The 17,365-nt window shown below is 56.8% G+C and overlaps 1 protein-coding gene across 1 annotated transcript; it reads left to right on the top strand.

The window, feature by feature from the left end:
* Nucleotides 1-2,006: 2,006 nt before the first annotated feature.
* Nucleotides 2,007-3,170, top strand: NPY4R2 (neuropeptide Y receptor Y4-2). The gene has a single exon (XM_055325914.1). The coding sequence runs from the start codon at nt 2,007-2,009 to the stop codon at nt 3,132-3,134; it is 1,128 nt and encodes a 375-aa protein (XP_055181889.1). The 3' UTR covers nt 3,135-3,170.
* The last annotated feature ends 14,195 nt before the right edge of the window (nt 3,171-17,365 follow it).

Below are 17,365 nucleotides of genomic sequence, written 5' to 3'. Positions count from 1 at the left end.
GAGGGGGTACTGTGCCAGGGCCGGGCAGAGGGCGCCGCAGCGGGGCTGGTGCCCTTGTGAGGCTGGGCACGGGCCAGAGGATTGGAGTAGGTGCCTGGCGCCCACTCTGTGCCCTCCTGTACGACCACCTGAGGAGGCTCTGGGTGAGAGCCGGAGCTGGGCACTCCTCCCGGGGAAGTGCATGGGATCCTGCAGCTGGGGTGGGTGGGCTGCGGCGGGACAGAAGGGAGCTGACGTCCCACGAGCTCCTCCGCTGTGCCAGGCTGGTCTTGCTGCGTGGGTAGCTCGGCTCCCCGGGGGGTGGCACGGAGAGCTCCTGAATTGGACCCGGTCTGTCCAGTTGTGCGATTTGTCCAAGGGACTAAGATGGAGACTGAACCTGAAAGGGTGGAGGGGAGGGAGAGCTCCAGGGCCTGCGCTCAGACCCTCTCTGCCCGCTTCCTCCCCTGACCCAGGAGGGAACCAGGCCATCCTGTGGGATAAGAATCGCTCCCCGGCCCCTCCCACAGCCGAGGGGACGGAGGCTTAGTGACTTTCCCGAAGCCAGAATTTGAACCCAGGACGAGCTCATGGCCTGCAGCCTCCCCGGGATCTGAGAGGTCTCTCTGCTGTTGCCCCAGATGCCAAGGGCGGCTCTCCCTGTGCAACAAAAGATACTGTTCTGAGCCCGGGGACATGGGCCTGCACCTGCTCTTGAGGGAAAGAGCCCAGCAGCAGGTGGCCCACTCCTCGCCCCCGTGTGCTCCCACTCCGACCATTCCATCTTCCCTTCCCTTCCGTCCCCTTCCCTTCCCAGGAGAGCTGGCAGGAGCGTGGGGCGGTGCAGAAGGAGAGGGACAGAGAATCTCAAGCAGACTCACTGCTGAGCAGGAGCGGGACGTGGGGCTCGATCCCAGGACCCCAGGGTCACACCCTGAGCCGGGGGCAGAGGCTCCACCACGGAGCCCCCAGGCGCCCTCACTCTGACCGTTCGTGACCCTGACCCTGTAAGTCCCCATGGTGGAGTCGGACTGGATGGTGACGGCCCCCTCAGGCGCTGGTGGCATCTAAGTCTTACCTGTTCCCGCCCTGGTTCTGCTCAGGTGCCGCCCCGGGGTCCTGTGTCCTCCCAGCAGGTCCTGTACCAGAAATGCAGCTTTCCTGCAGACCCGGGGCTCTTGGATTCGGGTCCGTGCCACCTGGCCCCTGGGGTGCACTCCTGGAAGTCCTCGGCCCTTGTGCACACAGGGCCTTTCCGGTCTGGGGGCTTGTGGGGCTCCCCCCAGGAGCCCCCAGCCTGTGCAGGCGCGTGCAGGGGCCTGCTGGCCACTGGGCTCCGTCCTGGTCCCCACCGTGGCTTTCCCGCCTGGTGCCCCCCCAGCCCCGGTGCTTTGAAATCGGTCCTTGATCATGAGGGACACGTATGGGGTCACAGATGGGCTTGACGGGCAGGCACAGGCAGGGGAGGGCCGGCGTGCCTGCAACCCGGTCTTTGCACACCTGACAGCCTTCCCTTTGCCGTGTGCCCCTGAGAAACAAGGTTGGCAGCCGGGTTGGGCCTGGGACCAGGGGGTGTCGAGCTCTGAGGTTGGGTTTTACCCCGAAGGGCCGGCGGTGCTGCAGAAAGACGCGAGCCCACGGTGGCACCTGCTGCCGTCTTGGTGTAGATCAGATGTGACCAGAGGATTGCTGCCCAGTACTCGGCACATGAAACTCTAGTTTCCTTGTCATTAAACAGCCCGGAAGCCTGAGGTCGGAGGGCACTTGTATGACAAATCGTGGCGTCAGACCCGGGTTTGCCGCCGAGCCCTGTTCCCCATTAGCTGTGTGACTGTGGGCAAGCGGCTTGACGCGTCTGAGCCTCGGGGTCTCCAGGTCCCAGCAGCCGGGGGACGGCGGCGGCCATGAGCCTCTCTACCTGGCCCCCGCTTCTCTCTGGATTCTGGTAGGAGGCGCGATCCCTAAATACCATTTGTTTGCTTTGTAGGCATCGTCACTGACCCTTCTGGAATCTTCTCTCATGCACCATGAACATCTCTCACTTCCTGGCCTTGCTGCTCCCAGGATCCCCGCAGGGTCAGAACAGGAGCAAATTGAGGGGCATTCCCTACAACTTCTCCGACCACTGCCAGGATTCTGTGGACCTGATGGTCTTCATTGTCACCTCGTACAGCATCGAGACCGTTGTGGGCGTCCTGGGCAACCTCTGCCTGATATGTGTGACCATCAGGCAGAAGGAGAAAGCCAACGTGACCAGCCTGCTCATCGCCAACCTGGCTTTCTCCGACTTCCTCATGTGCCTCATCTGCCAGCCGCTCACGGCCGTATACACCATCATGGACTACTGGGTGTTCGGTGAGGCCCTTTGCAAGGTGTCGGCGTTCATCCAGTGTATGTCAGTGACGGTCTCCATCCTCTCACTTGTGCTCGTGGCCCTGGAGAGGCATCAGCTCATCATCAACCCGACCGGCTGGAAGCCCAGCATCTCCCAGGCCTACCTGGGGATTGCGGTCATCTGGCTCACCGCCTGCTTGCTCTCCCTGCCCTTCCTGGTCAACAGCGTCCTTGAGAATGTCTTTCACAGGAACCACTCCAAGGCCGTGGAGTTTCTGGCGGACAAGCTGGTCTGTACGGAGTCGTGGCCGCGGCACCACCACCGCATCGTCTACACCACCTCGCTGCTGCTCTTCCAGTACTGCGTGCCGTTGGCCTTCATCCTGGTCTGCTACATGCGTGTCTACCGGCACCTGCGGAAGCGGAAGCGGGTATTCCGCAAGGGCACCTACAGCTCGCGGGCTTGGCAGATGAAGCGGATCAATGGGATCCTTGTGGCCATGGTGGTTGCCTTCGCCGTGCTCTGGCTGCCCCTGCACGTGTTCAACAGCCTGGAGGACTGGTACCACGAGGCCATCCCCATCTGCTACGGCAACCTCATCTTCCTGGTATGTCATCTGCTTGCCATGGCCTCGACCTGCATCAACCCTTTCATCTACGGCTTTCTTAACACCAACTTCAAGAAGGAGGTCAAGGCCCTGGTGCTGACGTGTCAGCAGAGCGCCCCCGTGGATGAGTCCGAGCACATGCCCCTGTCCACGGTGCACACGGAGGTCTCCAAAGGGTCTCTGAGGCTCGGTGGCAGGTCTAACCCTATTTAGCCAGTGGGGCCGGGGCCTCTCCCTGCCGTGTCCGTCGCCGAGCCTTTGCACCCAGCTACGTGGGCCGGTCATATCCTTACCGGCACCGCTTCTGGCATTCTGGCGGCACTCCGTTATTCCTGGCTTTCTGGAGCCCGGAGGGGCCAGCAAGGGTTTTGCAACCATTTGCGTTGTGAAGCCTGCCATTCAGACAGTCCAGTTGTCTGTTCCTGGGAGAATTCTGAGTCGCATTCCACAGGTCACAGTAGGCCTTACAGCCTGCGCAGGTGCCAGGCCAGAGATGCTCTGCGCGTAGCGGCAGACTTCATTCTAACTCACAAACAGACGCTCAGCCTGGGGGCCCAAGGGTTTCGCCTCTGCCAGCAGGACTGTGAGGTCCCTGTGGGGCGAGGGAAGGAGCCCATGGGGTCACAGCTCTGGACCTCGGTCAACCCCTCTCCTCCGGGAGAGGTGATGCTGGTGGACAGGCTTCGTAGGCGGTGAGGACGTCTCTGACGACAAGATAGAGGCATTACTGTTCCGTGATGGGCACATCCCGAGGCAGAGCATGGACCCCGGTCACCTTGGGTCCTCACGCTCCTCTACAGGGGAAAGTCGGCCCCGGGCAGCAGGATTCCAGGATTCACACTCCCTCCACCTTTCTCTTTCATGGCCTCTGCCACCGTATGTGGAAACGGGCCTACACGTATCTCCCCTTGATAGGCACCCTGGGGGGCATCTGCACTGTCACAGAGCTTGTGCTCCATCCCGAGGACAGGCCCTGTTGCAGGGATAGGGCCCCTGCCGGTGAACGTGGCACATGCGCCCCTGCTGAGTGCTCAGCTGAGCACAGGTGCGTGGCGGCCCTGTCCAGCACGGGCAGGGCTCTCTGACCTGCCCTTCCCGGCCGACAGGACTTCTCTCGACAAGGCCGCAAGCCCGGGACTCTGTGACCCTCCACGGCGTTGACCACTGCCAGGCCGACAGCGCTCAAGGCTGGGACTCCAGCCTCCTTCATTGCACGCTCTGACCGCTAAGCTGACTTGCTCTGGGCAATGTGCACAGTCATCCCAAAGCCTCACCAAGCCTTCCGTAGGGGTAGGGGCCAGGGGTTCCTTAGTGTGGCTTAATGGGATGCTGGCCGAAAGGAGTAGGGGCCCCCCTTCCTCCAGCCCACTGGGGGCAATGGAGGAAGGGCTACACTGACCATGACTGTCTCCCCCATGGAGGTCATGCCCCAGTCCTCACTGCTGGGCCAGATCCGAGGACTTGTCGTCGTGCAGACCCGTCAGGCAGGCCAGGATCGCGTCCGGGCCGCTTGTGGCGGGGCCCCGGGCTGGCTCCTGCCCCGCAGACCCACCCACGCTCTGGCACAGCGGCCGTGGCTAGACCCACCGTGGCCTGGGGGCCTGGAGGAGTCTCACTCGGAGGCTGACCAAGACCTTGTGCAGCCGACACCCAAGACCAGTGCTCTTGGAGCCACTAGCTCCCTTCCCGGAGCTGTTTGTTTCACCCCAGCCTTTGCTCACATCTCTCATTCCGTCCCTCTGTTGACCTTTACCCTGGCTTTTGGGATAGATTTTGAGCCAGCCTATTGGGCGCAGCTTGTGGTTGTCTTCTGGTGCCATCTGCTGCTGGCTGCTCCCCGTAAGCCCCTGCCAGCCAAGCCCAGGCCCTGGGCTCATCCCGGCAAGATATCGTTCACCAGGTCTCCCAAAGAATTTGGGGGCTTCAGGCCCCTGCAGAGCCTGTGCCATTGTCTGGAGTCGTTGCCTCATTGCCTATTGCAGTGGGGGTGCTTGGGGATAAGGATGCTTTAGGGTGCCTATGTGCTTGAGGACAGGGGAACCGGGCTGGGCATCTGGCATTAGGACTTGGGGTAGTTGGTGAAAACTTTCTTGAGCACCTTCTGTGCTCCCCTCGCCTTGCTCGGGTTGGCAAAACCTGCCCGGATGGCTCTTTGCGCTCCCAGGTCCTCATGGCCCTTGGAGTTGTCTGGTTCCCTGGCCCCTAGGGCTTTGTTGCTCAAACTATGCTCAGCAGACCAGCAGCCTCAGCATCACCCGGCGCTTGTGGCCATGCAGGATCTCGGTTTCCACGTGAGGCCTGTGCGGCCAGAATCCTCAGGTGATTAACATCTCCAAGTCAACGGTGCACACGTTTGAGGATGAGAAGCTCTGCTCCATCCACGGTGGGATCTCGACGAGCGCCCTAGGAGCCCTAGCTCTGGAGATGGGCTTACAGTGGTGCTGCTGAAGAGGTGGCTCGTTGGCCGCGCTTGTTTGTCTCTTCTCCATCTGCACGCGGACGTAATTCTTGTGACGCCTTCTCATTCCTTCAATAAATATTTGCTGAATGACCAGGCTGCGCAGTTATGTCCTTAGTGAATGTGCCCCTCAGATTTCACTGAAAACTGTCACCAGCGGTCTTCCACGATGCTATGTGTCATTTTTGAGAGCAGATTAAGGATTTAGCAAATGTGCCAGTAAAGCTGCTACCTCCCTCGGGGCAATAGGGCTCCTGGCTCCCAGCTGACGTGTGCATCCCTGTCCCTGGTCCTGTGATGGGAGCAGCCCATTTTCCCCGGAGCCCTGAGGCTCGGGCTGGAGCCACCCACTCACAGAGACCCCCTGGGGACCCTTGGAGCAAAGCATTACGGAACCTGGAGGTGGGAGCATAAATCCTGCCTCACTCCTGCCCTGCCTTTTTCCAGGAATGACATTGGCTCGTTTTTTCCCCCATTATAAAGTTAACCACGTTCATTCTTAAACATGCCCCAAAACATGCAATAACAAAATAGAAAAAGGGAAATCATGTCCTGCTACCCAGTGACACTCATTGTTTACATCTTGTGAGCCATTTCTTTAGTTTTTGTATATATAGTGTTAGTTTTATTGGAAAAACACGGTTGAACTCCTACTGTAAGTGTGTGCGTATTTATGCACAATATTGAGATATATTTTAATATTTTCTTTTGCTTAACCGTGTAAGAATTTTCATTCATTCAACAGATATGTCACATGGTAGGTGCTGGAGATACAGAGGTAAATAAGACAGACCCTGTCCCTATTCTCATAGAGTGTATAGTCCAGTGACTAGACCCATCCTACATCCATGATCATCATCTGTTGTGGCGAATGGAGATGTTTCTAGACCTATTATGTGTAGCTCCGTGATGAGCTTCTATGCAAGACAACTTTTTTCTGATTTATTATTTTTTAAAAATATTCTAAGTTGGTTCTACACCCAGTGTGGGGCTTGAGCTTGTGACCTGGAGATCAAGAGTCACACGCTCTACGGACAAGCCAGCCAGGCGCCCGCAGAGAACTTTTCCTGTATTTGGAATTATCCCTAGAAGAGGAGAAGTGGAGTGGAATTACTGGGTCAAAGGTCGTGGACATTTTTCAAGGCTCCTGACACGTACTGTGAAACTGACTTCCAAAGAGGCTGGAATGGTTTGTGCTCAGCGGCTTGTGCCTGTTTGCTGTAGCCGCCGCTGTTGAGGGGTCGGCCTGTTTTGCTGTAGCCCGGCCGCTGTTGAGGGGTTGGCTTGTGCCTGTTTTGCTGTAGCCCAGCCGCTGTTGAGGGGTCGCCGTGAAAGAGCAGACCTCTGTTGTTCGCGACCCTGTCCCCGCTCCCCTCCTGAGCGTCCAGCATCCTTGCTTCTGGGCTCTCCTTTGCCCAGAGCTCCCCCAAAGGCTTGTCTGATCTTGAAGTCTCTGCTGCTCTCTTCCCATGCTCTTTTGTGCTCACCTATCCATCCAAACAGCTCTTGCCAAGGCCACCAGTGACCCCCCATGTCGCCAGATCCCACGGTCAGTTCTCAGTTTTGTCTTTTGTGACCAATTAGCAATGTTTGGCAGCTGGTCAATCAATTCCTTCTCCTCGAGTCTCTTTCTGCATGTGGCTTTTCCGGGACACCCCACTCACAGTTCTGCTGGGCCATCCTTCTCAGGTTCCTTCTTGGACTTGGTGTCCCTGCCCTCGGAATATTGGCATGTCCCCCCCCCCCCCCCGCGCCGCCCGAGAGACAGGGAGGCCCACCTCTAGTTCCCTAGGTGGCCTCACCCAGCTTCCTGGCTTTCAACATCACTGTTCATGCATCTAATGCTCTCACATGTGACTCTCCAGCCTGCTCTCAGGTTTGTACATCCAGCTTCCAAAGGAAGCTTCCCAAGGATGCTGAGTTTTTGTTTGCGCCTGTATCCCCAGTGGGAACCACATCACACATTGTAGCTGCTAGGCAAATTATCTGTTCAATAAAGATGTGTTGCAAACCCTCCAAGTGCATAAATACTTAAGGATAACAGATAAAAGAGTTAAGGATAAGTATAAGTCACCACAGCTGTCCTAGGCCCAGTGGGCACAGCTTTTTTGATACCCAGAGCTTATCCATCACGTCACTGCCAAACGTCTGCACATTTAATCTCCATGACTAGGGAACAAGCATTTCTCATAGAAAGTTTTATCATTCCTTTTCCTTCACTTACTCTCAGAATGTACCATTTGAGGTCCAATTCCGCTTACAGCCCACATTCAACCCTCCAGTGAGTTCTCTAAACTCTGCCGTCAAAATGTATCGAGAATGACGACGTCACACCTTCCCGGGCTCTGCCCCCTGGTCCAGGCCATCACCACCCTCTCTCCAAGATGATTGTGGTGGCCTTGTCTCTGAGGGTCTCACTCGGGCAGAGCAGTCCTTTAAATGCTCTGTTCAGAACCCTTTACTGGCTTTCCGTCACCCTCAGAGCCACATCTCTCGTCCACGGCCTGCCCGAGTTGGCCATCTGCTTGTCTCTGACCTCACTGGCCACCACCCTTCCCCTCTTCCACCTCCTTCAGCAGTGCTGGCCTCCTGCTGTCTCTCGAGCACTCTCAAATTGCTCTTACTTCAGTCCTTTGTACTTCCTACCCCCGACGCTACCCTCTGATATCCACATTTTCACGCCCTTGCTCCCTTCACCTTAAGTGAACCTTTTTCAGAAGATTAGTTCCCCAGCCATGCTATGAAAATACAACCTCCTCGCCCTACATGCCTACTTTATGCCATAGGACTCGGCACCCCATGACACGCTTACATGCATTTATTGCTTTGTTGTGGGGTGCCTTATTTCCCCATTAGGATGCAAACCCCACGAAGGCAAGGACCTTGTGTGTTTTATTCACGGTTTGGCTCCTGGAGGACTGTCTGCATAGGGGAGGTGCAAAAGAAGTATCTGAAGAATGAATACATTTAAAAACTTTTTAAGTTAATCTGAGGGGAGTGATATTTCCCTCTTATTTGTGGGGTGTAGGCATTTGGTTTTATAGGATTTTGGTTCCATGTGTAGTAAAGCTGTTGCTAGCTGGCTGTGTTACCCTCAGAGGCCCCTTCTGCATCTTGGTTTTTGATTCTGCATCTGTAACGACACTGGCTACTACGTATTTAGTGCCCCAAACACTGCGCTAGACACGCTATAGGCATTGCCTCTTCAACCCTAAGATTGGGTAGATAAAGAAGTGAATGGAGGGGGAAAAAACTTTATCCAGATTTTCAAAAAGAGCCAGATTTGAAACCGAATCTGATGAATTCCAAAGTCCATGACTTGGAATATTACAGCAGGGAAAATGTTGACCAGATGACCTCCAAGCTGCCTTCTGGCTTTCAGCTAGACAGTTAGAACTTTATGAGTAATGGAGGGACCATGGAGGTCCTTAAGCAGAGGAATGGCATGGCCAGGTTTCATTTAGAGAGATCAGTGTGGCTGAGCTGGCCTGGGTTCCCCTAAAGAGAAGCTGAGGCAGAGGCTTATGGGCTTTTCCTTTATTGGAGAATGAAGTGAGGACATGGGGAGTGAGACGGGGAGGGAGAGAGAGCCAATTCGAAGACGTGTTATTGAACTGGCTGTTTTTCAAAGGCAATGGATTACTTGATCTTCTGTGTAAGTCTCAGGACAGACTCTCTGGAAGGAGAAAGAAGTAAGAATTTAACCATCAATCCTTGTATTTCACTCATCAGGGGTTTTCCCCATGGAGTTGTGCATTCTTAGACCTTGAACTCACCTCTCCTGAACAGAGCAGCTCCGGGGAGGGGTGAGAAGGTGTGCGGTGAGTGTATAAGATGATGTGGAACCAGGTCACACCTGCAGGAAGTCGGTCAGAACCTTGCAGAGCTGGGTGCTGCAGTGGCCACTGGACCAGCAGGCGAAGACGAGAGGATCTGAAGGTGGGCATAAGCGAGCGACCTCTGATGCGGGGCAGAACTGGAGGTGGGCTGGCTGATGGTACCGGTTGAATTGTGTCCCCCACCCCCAATTCATAATGTTGAAAATTTAACCCCCCAGTACTTCAGAATGTGACCTTACTTGGAAGTAGGGGGCGTGGCAGGTATAGGGTGAGGCTGTGCTGGAGGAGGGTGGACCCAACATGACTGATATCCTCATAGAAGGAGGCAATTTGAAGAGAGAGACGCACACACTGTAGATGAAGGAAGAGGTCTGGGTGATGCTTCTACAGGCCAAGGGAGGTCAAAGATTGCCAGCAAACATCAGAAGCTAGGAGCATCGGACGCGTTCCTCACAGCCTTCAAAGGAACCAACCCGGTTGACACCTTGATTTTGGACTTCCAGCCTCCAGAACATTGCGACAATACATTTCTGTTATTTAAGCCACCTCGTTTGTGATACATTGTTATGGCGACCTAGCTGACCAGTACAGGAGGGGAGTTTGAAGGCAAAAAGACCTGACCATGGGAGCTATTGTGTCCACCAGGTGCTCAGTTCCTCGAGACAGAACCCCAACTCAACCTGGTTATGACCAAATAGGGATTTATGGATTCATATCATGGGATGGAGCTCTTCCAAAGGAAGTTCTTTGGTTTTAGGCTGGATCCAGGGATTCAAACAATGACATAAGGACTCTCCTTCCCGCACCCCTTTGTCTCCAATTCTAATTCCTTAATTCTACTGGTTTCTTCATGGCCTCATCCTCCTACATGGACAGGAGGAGGCTCCATAGCTCCCACTGTTGCTCCTCATGAGCGCAGGGACAAGGAGCATAGCTTTCCTCCTGAGCCCAGGCAGAACCCAAGGGAGGCTTCCCATGGCTCAGTCCTGAACAGATGACCGTGGCCAAGTTGCTGCACACCTTCTTTAGCCAGGCCTGGGTCCGGGGACTACCCCTGGGTCGGGGTGGTGGGTCAACTTCACTTGAATCACATGGCTCTGATAGTATTATTATTATCATCATTATCATTATTATGTTTTAAAGACTTACATTCAATGAGGTTAACGTAGGTGTATTGCTAGTTTCAGGGGTAGAATGTAGTGATTTGTCAGCTGCGTGTAACACCCACGTGCCCTCCTTCACGCCCATCACCCAATTACCCCACCCCACCCCCCTCCCCTCCAGCGATCCTCAGTTTGTTTCCTGGAATTAAGAGTGTCTTATGGTTTGCCTCTCTGTTTTCATTTTATTTTATTTTTCCTTCCCTTCTCCTGTTTTGTTTATATTAAATTCCACATAGGAGAGAAATTATATGGTCTTTCTCTGACTGACTTATTTTGCTTAGCATAATATCCTCTAGTTCTATGTCCTTGAAAATGGCAAGATTTCATTCTTTTGGATAGCTGAGTAATATTCCAGCGCGTGTGTGTGTGTGTGTGTGTGTGTGTGTGTGTACCACATCTTTATCTGTTCATCTGATGATGGGTATCTGGGCTCTGTCCATAGTTTGGTTATTGTGGACACTGCTGCTATAAACATGGGGGGAAAGGTGCCCCCTTGGGTCATCATGCTTGTATCCTTTGGGTAAATACCTACTAGTGCAATTGCCATGGCATAGGGTAGCTCTATTTTTAACTTTCTGAAGAACCTCCATGCTGTTCCCCAAGTGGCTGCACCAGCCTGCATTCCCACCAACAGGGTTGAGGGCCCCCTTTCTCTGCATCCTCACCAACATCTGTTGTTTCCTGACTTGTTAATTTTAGCCATCCCAACTGGTGTGAGGTGGGACCTCATCGTGGTTTTGGTGGGAGCATTATTATAGCAGGAGATAGAGGTAGTCTCTCAAAGAAAGTGATGCCAGGCAGGAAAAAAAAAAACACCAAAGCAGAGGTGGGCTTGGAGAGGAGAGATGCATTGGAAACATATTTAGGTGTCAAGTGGACAGGATGCCTTGGGTGTCGGGGAGAGAAGGAAGATTCTCAGGTTCTGGGCTTGGGAAAGTAGGTGTCAGTTGGTGCATTTAATGAGACAGATCAGAATGACCAGGTGGACCAGATGAGCAGAATTTGGGGAATGGGTAGCTTATCTTAGGACATGTTGTTGATGGCACACTTGGGCATGCAGATGCACGGTCAGGTGCTTAGATCTGGAGCTCTAGGGAAACCTTGGGTCAAGGCCTGACCAATCCATGCGGATGGGGGCCAGATTAGGGTGTGAGCTGATTTGGAGCTGGGCATGGCCCAAAAGAATTCCAGTTGCCTAGAGCTGAATCTGGTGATAGGGCACTGAGGTCAGCAAACATGTTGGGGTTGTAGGACATGGGGTGGGACAGTGTCCCAGTGGACAGGGCAGCATAAGCCGGACATAGGGGCTATTTCCCCAGAGCTGAGCCAGAGACATCAGGCAGGTTGCCCTCACCAGGTGAGTTGTTCTATGGCCTCGCTTCTTTAGACAATCAAGAACAGCCTCAAGTCAAGCTTCTTGGCAGGAAGCTGGGAGTTGTTCTGTCCTTACCACTTTGCAGGGACCAATAATGCCGAGAAAATGCTGCAAAGATCTGCAAGTTCCTCAAAGAGGAAATCTTTGATTCCTACAGCGTGTTGAGGGATGTCTGATGGTGGAGGAATGAGCACAGCTCTCGTCTCTGTCTTAAACTGGGTCTTGCTGACTTGGGCAGACATCCTCTGGTGACAGAGATCTTGGCGTGGCCTCGTCTGGTGGTGGGGCTTCTCCCTACACTGTGTCTTCAAGGGTCTGGTATATTTTGCTAGACCGCTGCCAATCCATGGAGGCACACCAGCCTGGGGCCCCAGGGTCTCCAGAAGATACCGGGAAGGGGTTTGCAGAGCAGACTAGGATGCTCTCCTCCCTGACAGCGACCAAGCACTTCCTGCCCCGGGTGGGAGGGATCTGCGGATTGTGGCTGTACCCGGGCCCTTGGGGTTACAGGCTGCTTAAATGTCACCATTTATTTGGAATGGATTCCCGTCAGACTTCGAGAAGTTTATCAGGGCAATTGTGTATCAGCACAAAGCTCTCTTAAAATACATTTCCTTTCATTCATAAAGGTGTTAATGGGCATTTGATTAGTCTTTGTCTTGACTGCCAAGGAAACCGTAGGGAAAGTAGGGCGCGCATTCAGAACAAAGAGCTCCGGCCCCGCGGCTGTAAACCCGATAGCCTTATCTCCCTCCCTGGGTAGTGTGTTCTGCAGGGCCAGCAGCCCACTGCCACCTGCCAAAGTCCCTTGCAGCCCCTTCTGGGCTTCAGGACCTTAGGGTGTGGGGGCGGGTGGAGGTGCTGCGGAGCCAGGATTTCCCAAGAAGACACCTCCCTTTCCCACTGTTTCCTGACCCACATTTCTTCAACCTAGATGTCTGGGGCACGGGGAGATTGTACCTTACCTGGGCAGGTGTGAGCCGTGCTGCCAGCTGGCAGGGGGGCCTCGGTCGAGTCCTGGGGAAGGACTACTGGGCTCTCTGATCAGCACGGCTGGCAGCTCCGAGGTGGCGGCCTGCACCACTTCCCCCAGGACAGAGCGTCACAACAGTTAAATATGGGGGCGCCTGGGGGGCTCAGTTGGGCATCTGCCTCCAGCTCAGGTCATGATCCCGGGGTCCTGAGATCCCTGCTCGGAGGGGAGTCGGCTTCGCCCTCCGCGCTCCCCCTTCTCGCTCTTGCTCACTCTCTGTCAAATAAATAAATAAAATCTAAAAAAAAAAAAATAGAAGAGTTAAATATCACAGAGTGTGGGGGGCGGGTGCTTGAGCACTTGTACAACCTGGACCCGCGCCTGCGCCCAGCAGGGCCTAAGGCCTGAGCTGGGGAAGCGCCCGCGGCCACCGCCCTCCGACCTCATTCGGGGCGCCCCTCGGCAGGTGGCCCAGCTGCGTGCCACAGCGGGCGGGCGGTTCGAGCCACCCACTCCCCCATGCACACAGGCCGGCCCGTCCCCCCAGGGCCCTTTGGGGGCTTGGGTGCCGGGCAGGTGGTGAGCGCAGCTGCAGGCAGCAGATCCGGTGTGTTGGCGGCGGGGGGCTGGCCACGGGAGGACCAGGCTCTTGCATGGGCTGGGCTTGGGAGGCCCTGTGGTCGCAGCCGAGTGCTGCGGCTGCTGCTGCTGCCCATGGGCTGGCACGGGGCATGGGTGTCCTGTCCCGGGAGGTGACAGCCAAGCCGGCCCGAGGGGGTTGGAGCTGGGAGCGCGGAGAGCTGGCTGGTGGGGTGCTCAGACCCCGGGGCCGTCCCGGGAGAGGGGCGGGCACCTCCCAGCTCAGGAGCCCGAGGCAGGGCTTCCGGGGGCCGGATGTCAGCTGGTGGATCAGCGGCAGGGCCCTGCAGAGGGCCACTGGCTCGTCCCTGAGCTCGTCTGGGGTCCCGCGGGCCCTGAGCCCCCCCACTACTTCATCCGGGCTCTGCAGCGGAGTTTGGGCCCTGAGGCCACTTCCACAGCTTTTGGGCTCAGCTTGCTAAGCGAGGCCACTGTGGCCCTAAGCACTGAGTCCTGGCCCATAGGCACGGGCGGGGGTGACACTCCTGTCCTGACGCTTCCCCAGGGTGGTGGCATGCGCTGCGGGACAAGTCCCTGCTCCCCGGGGCCCTGACCCAGCCTGAGCCACGCGGGGTCCAATGAGCTGGCCAGGGGGTGACAGGCTTGTCGCCATGGCAGCCGTCTTCCCCGTGTGTGGCTCCCATGTCACCAGCTCACTGAGAAGGGCCTGGAGGTCGCTAACACCGAGCCTCAGCTTCCGCATCCGTCAAATGGGGGCTTCGACTAGAATGTTCTCAGGATTCTGTGCACTTTTGGGAGGGTCCATGATTTCTGTATCCCGTGGGAGACGAGGTACTTCCTCAGGCCTCCCTCTGACCCTGCCAGCCCGAGCAGAGGCCCTCAGCAGGGCCCCCCCACTCCCCCCACCCCCTCACCCCCCCAACCCTGGCGTCGGGCTCCCAGGACCTGGCGGGGGGGTGGCCCGAGGCTCATTGCATTCACAGCGGGGTTGCCCTGGGCCCAGCAAGTCCACGCGGGAGCTGGGGCCGCGGCCGGGCGGTTACGTCAGTCACTTAGGTCAGCAGTGGCCGCCTCAGAGCCACGCACCAGGCTGGCAAAGGCCAGGCAACAGCGTCATCGGTGTGCATTCTCACCGAGCACCGACGGACACGTGGTGAACGAGCCGCAAGTGTCCAAAACACTGAGAAGGCACCGGGATGGCGGCTCGGAGGCCCGGGTCCCGCCGCTGCCTGCGTGTCGCCCAGGCTCCAGCCCCGGCCCATGTGGCCCGCATCCCCTGCGCTAGGGGCTCAGAGCGTGGGCGTCAAGCCATGGGGCTGGCGGGCAGCCTGTCCCTGAGCCTCCTCGACGCTCCTGCCCGCCTGCCCAGGGTTCCACACTGGCCAGTGTCCCAGCCCTGAGCCTGCGGGACCAACAGCCCCAGGCGTGTGCGGATCATTCCCTGGGGAAGCTCGTCTGGGGCTACGGGCATCAGGGCCTCTGGCCGTCGGGCCGTGTCCTTCCAAATGGCCCTGGGCTCCCTCCCCGCAGGCCCTGTCCTTCCGGGATGCGGCCGGAGCTCCCGGGACCTCACAGCCCTCTTAGCTCTTCTCCTCGGAGGCCAAGCTCCTCCGAGAGCATCGTGACCCACGGCCGCCGCCCTCTCGCGCTCTGCCTGCTTCAGCCGTCGGCGTCTCACGCCCGCAGCTGCTGGAGTTGCTGTCCGGAGAGGCCCACGTGGCCTGCTGCCCGCCACATGCCGGCCCCCTCCCTACTCGGCCTTGGCAGCACTTTGCTCTCAGTGCCACATCCCCGGAGACACCCCGCGGCCCCCCACGTCCGCCCGGCCGCTCCCCTAACTCTGGCCCTCGGGGCTCAGCCCTTCCCTGGCCCTGCCTGGGCCTCTGCAGCCCACCTGCCGGACTCCCCGTGAGCACTTGCGTTGGGTTCCCTTGGCTTCCGCCGCTCCTGCAGGTTGGCGGTCCCCAGACTTCCTGTGCCCGCGGGCGACACCCCCACACCCAAAGGCAAGCCCAAAGCGAGCAGGTCCTTGCCCTGCGCTCCCGCTGGGCCTCCTCCACAGCCACCCCGCCGCCCAGTGGCCCGCCAGCTCCTGCCCCGCGGCTACGGCGAGAAGCTCCCTCAGGGGCACCTCCGCGTCCAGCCTTGCTGTCCGGCCTTGCTGTCCGGCAGCTTCCTCCGGCTCCAGGTGCAAATCCGACCCTGCCGCTACCATCTGGTGGTTCCCAGCCCTGCAGGCTGCAGCCCCAGCGCTTCCGTGGCCCCCGGGCCTTTGCCGGCCCACGTCTGGCCGCCTTCCTCACGCTCCTTTCCAGCCTCTGCTCCCTCCACCAACCACTGATTTTCTGTCCTTCAAACATGCCGCCCTTGAGTCCCTGCAAACAGTCCAAGTTCACTCTCCGAGCACTTTCCCCGGGAGCCTTGTCTCATTGCCTGTGTGGCCACCGAACGGGTCAGAACGGGACGGAAGAAAGGACGTCTGTCTGGGCATCCTCCTGGCTGTGGCGCCTCCGGCCCTGGGTTCCTCCCCGCTGCGTGGCCGACACAATGCCTGGCCTGGAGTGAGTGCCACGGAGGACAGACAAAGGAGCCTGGAGGTTCAGGGCTCAGCTCTAGGGAGGAGGCTGAAGGGCGGACCGGAAGGTTCCCCTGGGCAGCGCAGCTCGTGGAGGCTGCAGTGGTCCCTCGGGCTCAGCCCAAGCAGCTTCCGAGTGGAGTACCCAGCCTCAGCCTGGACGTCGGGAGGCCCGTCTAGTGTTCGTGTGTAAGTAGCAGGACGGCGTAACATAGATGGAGCGTGGCGGGAGAGAGCCCTCGGCAGGCGGCCGCACTCTGCGGGCTCCGGGCACATGGAGCGCCTCCTGCTTATCACCCCATCACGCTTCCTCCAGCGGCGCCCGGCCGCAGTGTTGACACAGGAATCTACCGCGTGTGTGTTTATCAACAGAGACCAATTAACACACGCATGTGTTCCTGTGCAGATATGGAGACTTCCTTATGCAGACGGGGCCGAGCAGACGTTTGGCTCAGAAACACTTGGTTTTTAGAACTATTGAACAAGTAGAGGTGGCGGCTGAGGTGGCGGCGGCTGCACCCCTGTCGGGTGGCCAGGTGCCCAGACCCCTCTGGTGTCTTTTTTTTTGAAAGTCCCCTTTTCTTGAAATGAATGCTGCACAAATGACTTATATTTTTGTCTTTGAACAAAAAAGCCAAGTTTAACTTTGTCTCACGCAAACAAAAATTAGGACGTACAGATAAACCAGACGAAAACCAAACCATGGATAATGCCCGTTTGCGTGTTAGTTTAGATCCGTATTCCCTTTCGAGTTCTATTTATTGATTCACACGAGTTTTATTTATTTTTATTTTTTATTTATTTATGATAGTCACAGAGAGAGAGAGAGAGAGAGAGAGAGGCAGAGACATAGGCAGAGGGAGAAGCAGGCTCCATGCACCGGGAGCCCGACGTGGGATTCGATCCCGGGTCTCCAGGATCGCGCCCTGGGCCAAAGGCAGGCACTAAATCGCTGAGCCACCCAGGGATCCCTCGCACGGGTTTTAAAATGAACTTAGACCAGGCAGTCCTTTTATGATTCTTCCTTTCTATTCTTTTTTGATGTATTTAATTGACTTAATTCTTTTAAGGGACCTAGAGTATATTAATGCTAAGTGAAATAAGAGGGAAAATAAGGGAAATAAGAGTGAAATAAGTGAAGGACGATACCCATGATTCCATCTGTATGTGGGACCTAAAAAAACAAAACAAGTGGACAGACGACAATAGCAACAACGAAAAAGAGAAGCCGTCTTTACACGTTGGCCAAGGGGAGGGGCAGGGGTGGGCAACATCATGGGGGGATGGGAGGCAGCGGCGGGCCTACGGGGATCAGTAGCGGGGGAGCTCAGTCACGGGGACGTGGGCCACGTCACTGTGGTTGGTGCCTTTGGTGGCTGGCGGGGCCCCACCTCTTGGCGGTGAGCATCACGTGCTTGTCCGACACGACAGGTTGGCTCTACTTACATTAAAAAAAAGTCT

The sequence above is a fragment of the Nyctereutes procyonoides genome, unplaced genomic scaffold (assembly GCF_905146905.1).
Source record: "Nyctereutes procyonoides isolate TBG_1078 unplaced genomic scaffold, NYPRO_anot_genome, whole genome shotgun sequence".
Classification (NCBI taxonomy): domain Eukaryota; kingdom Metazoa; phylum Chordata; class Mammalia; order Carnivora; family Canidae; genus Nyctereutes; species Nyctereutes procyonoides.
This window is presented reverse-complemented; position numbering and strand designations above follow the sequence as displayed.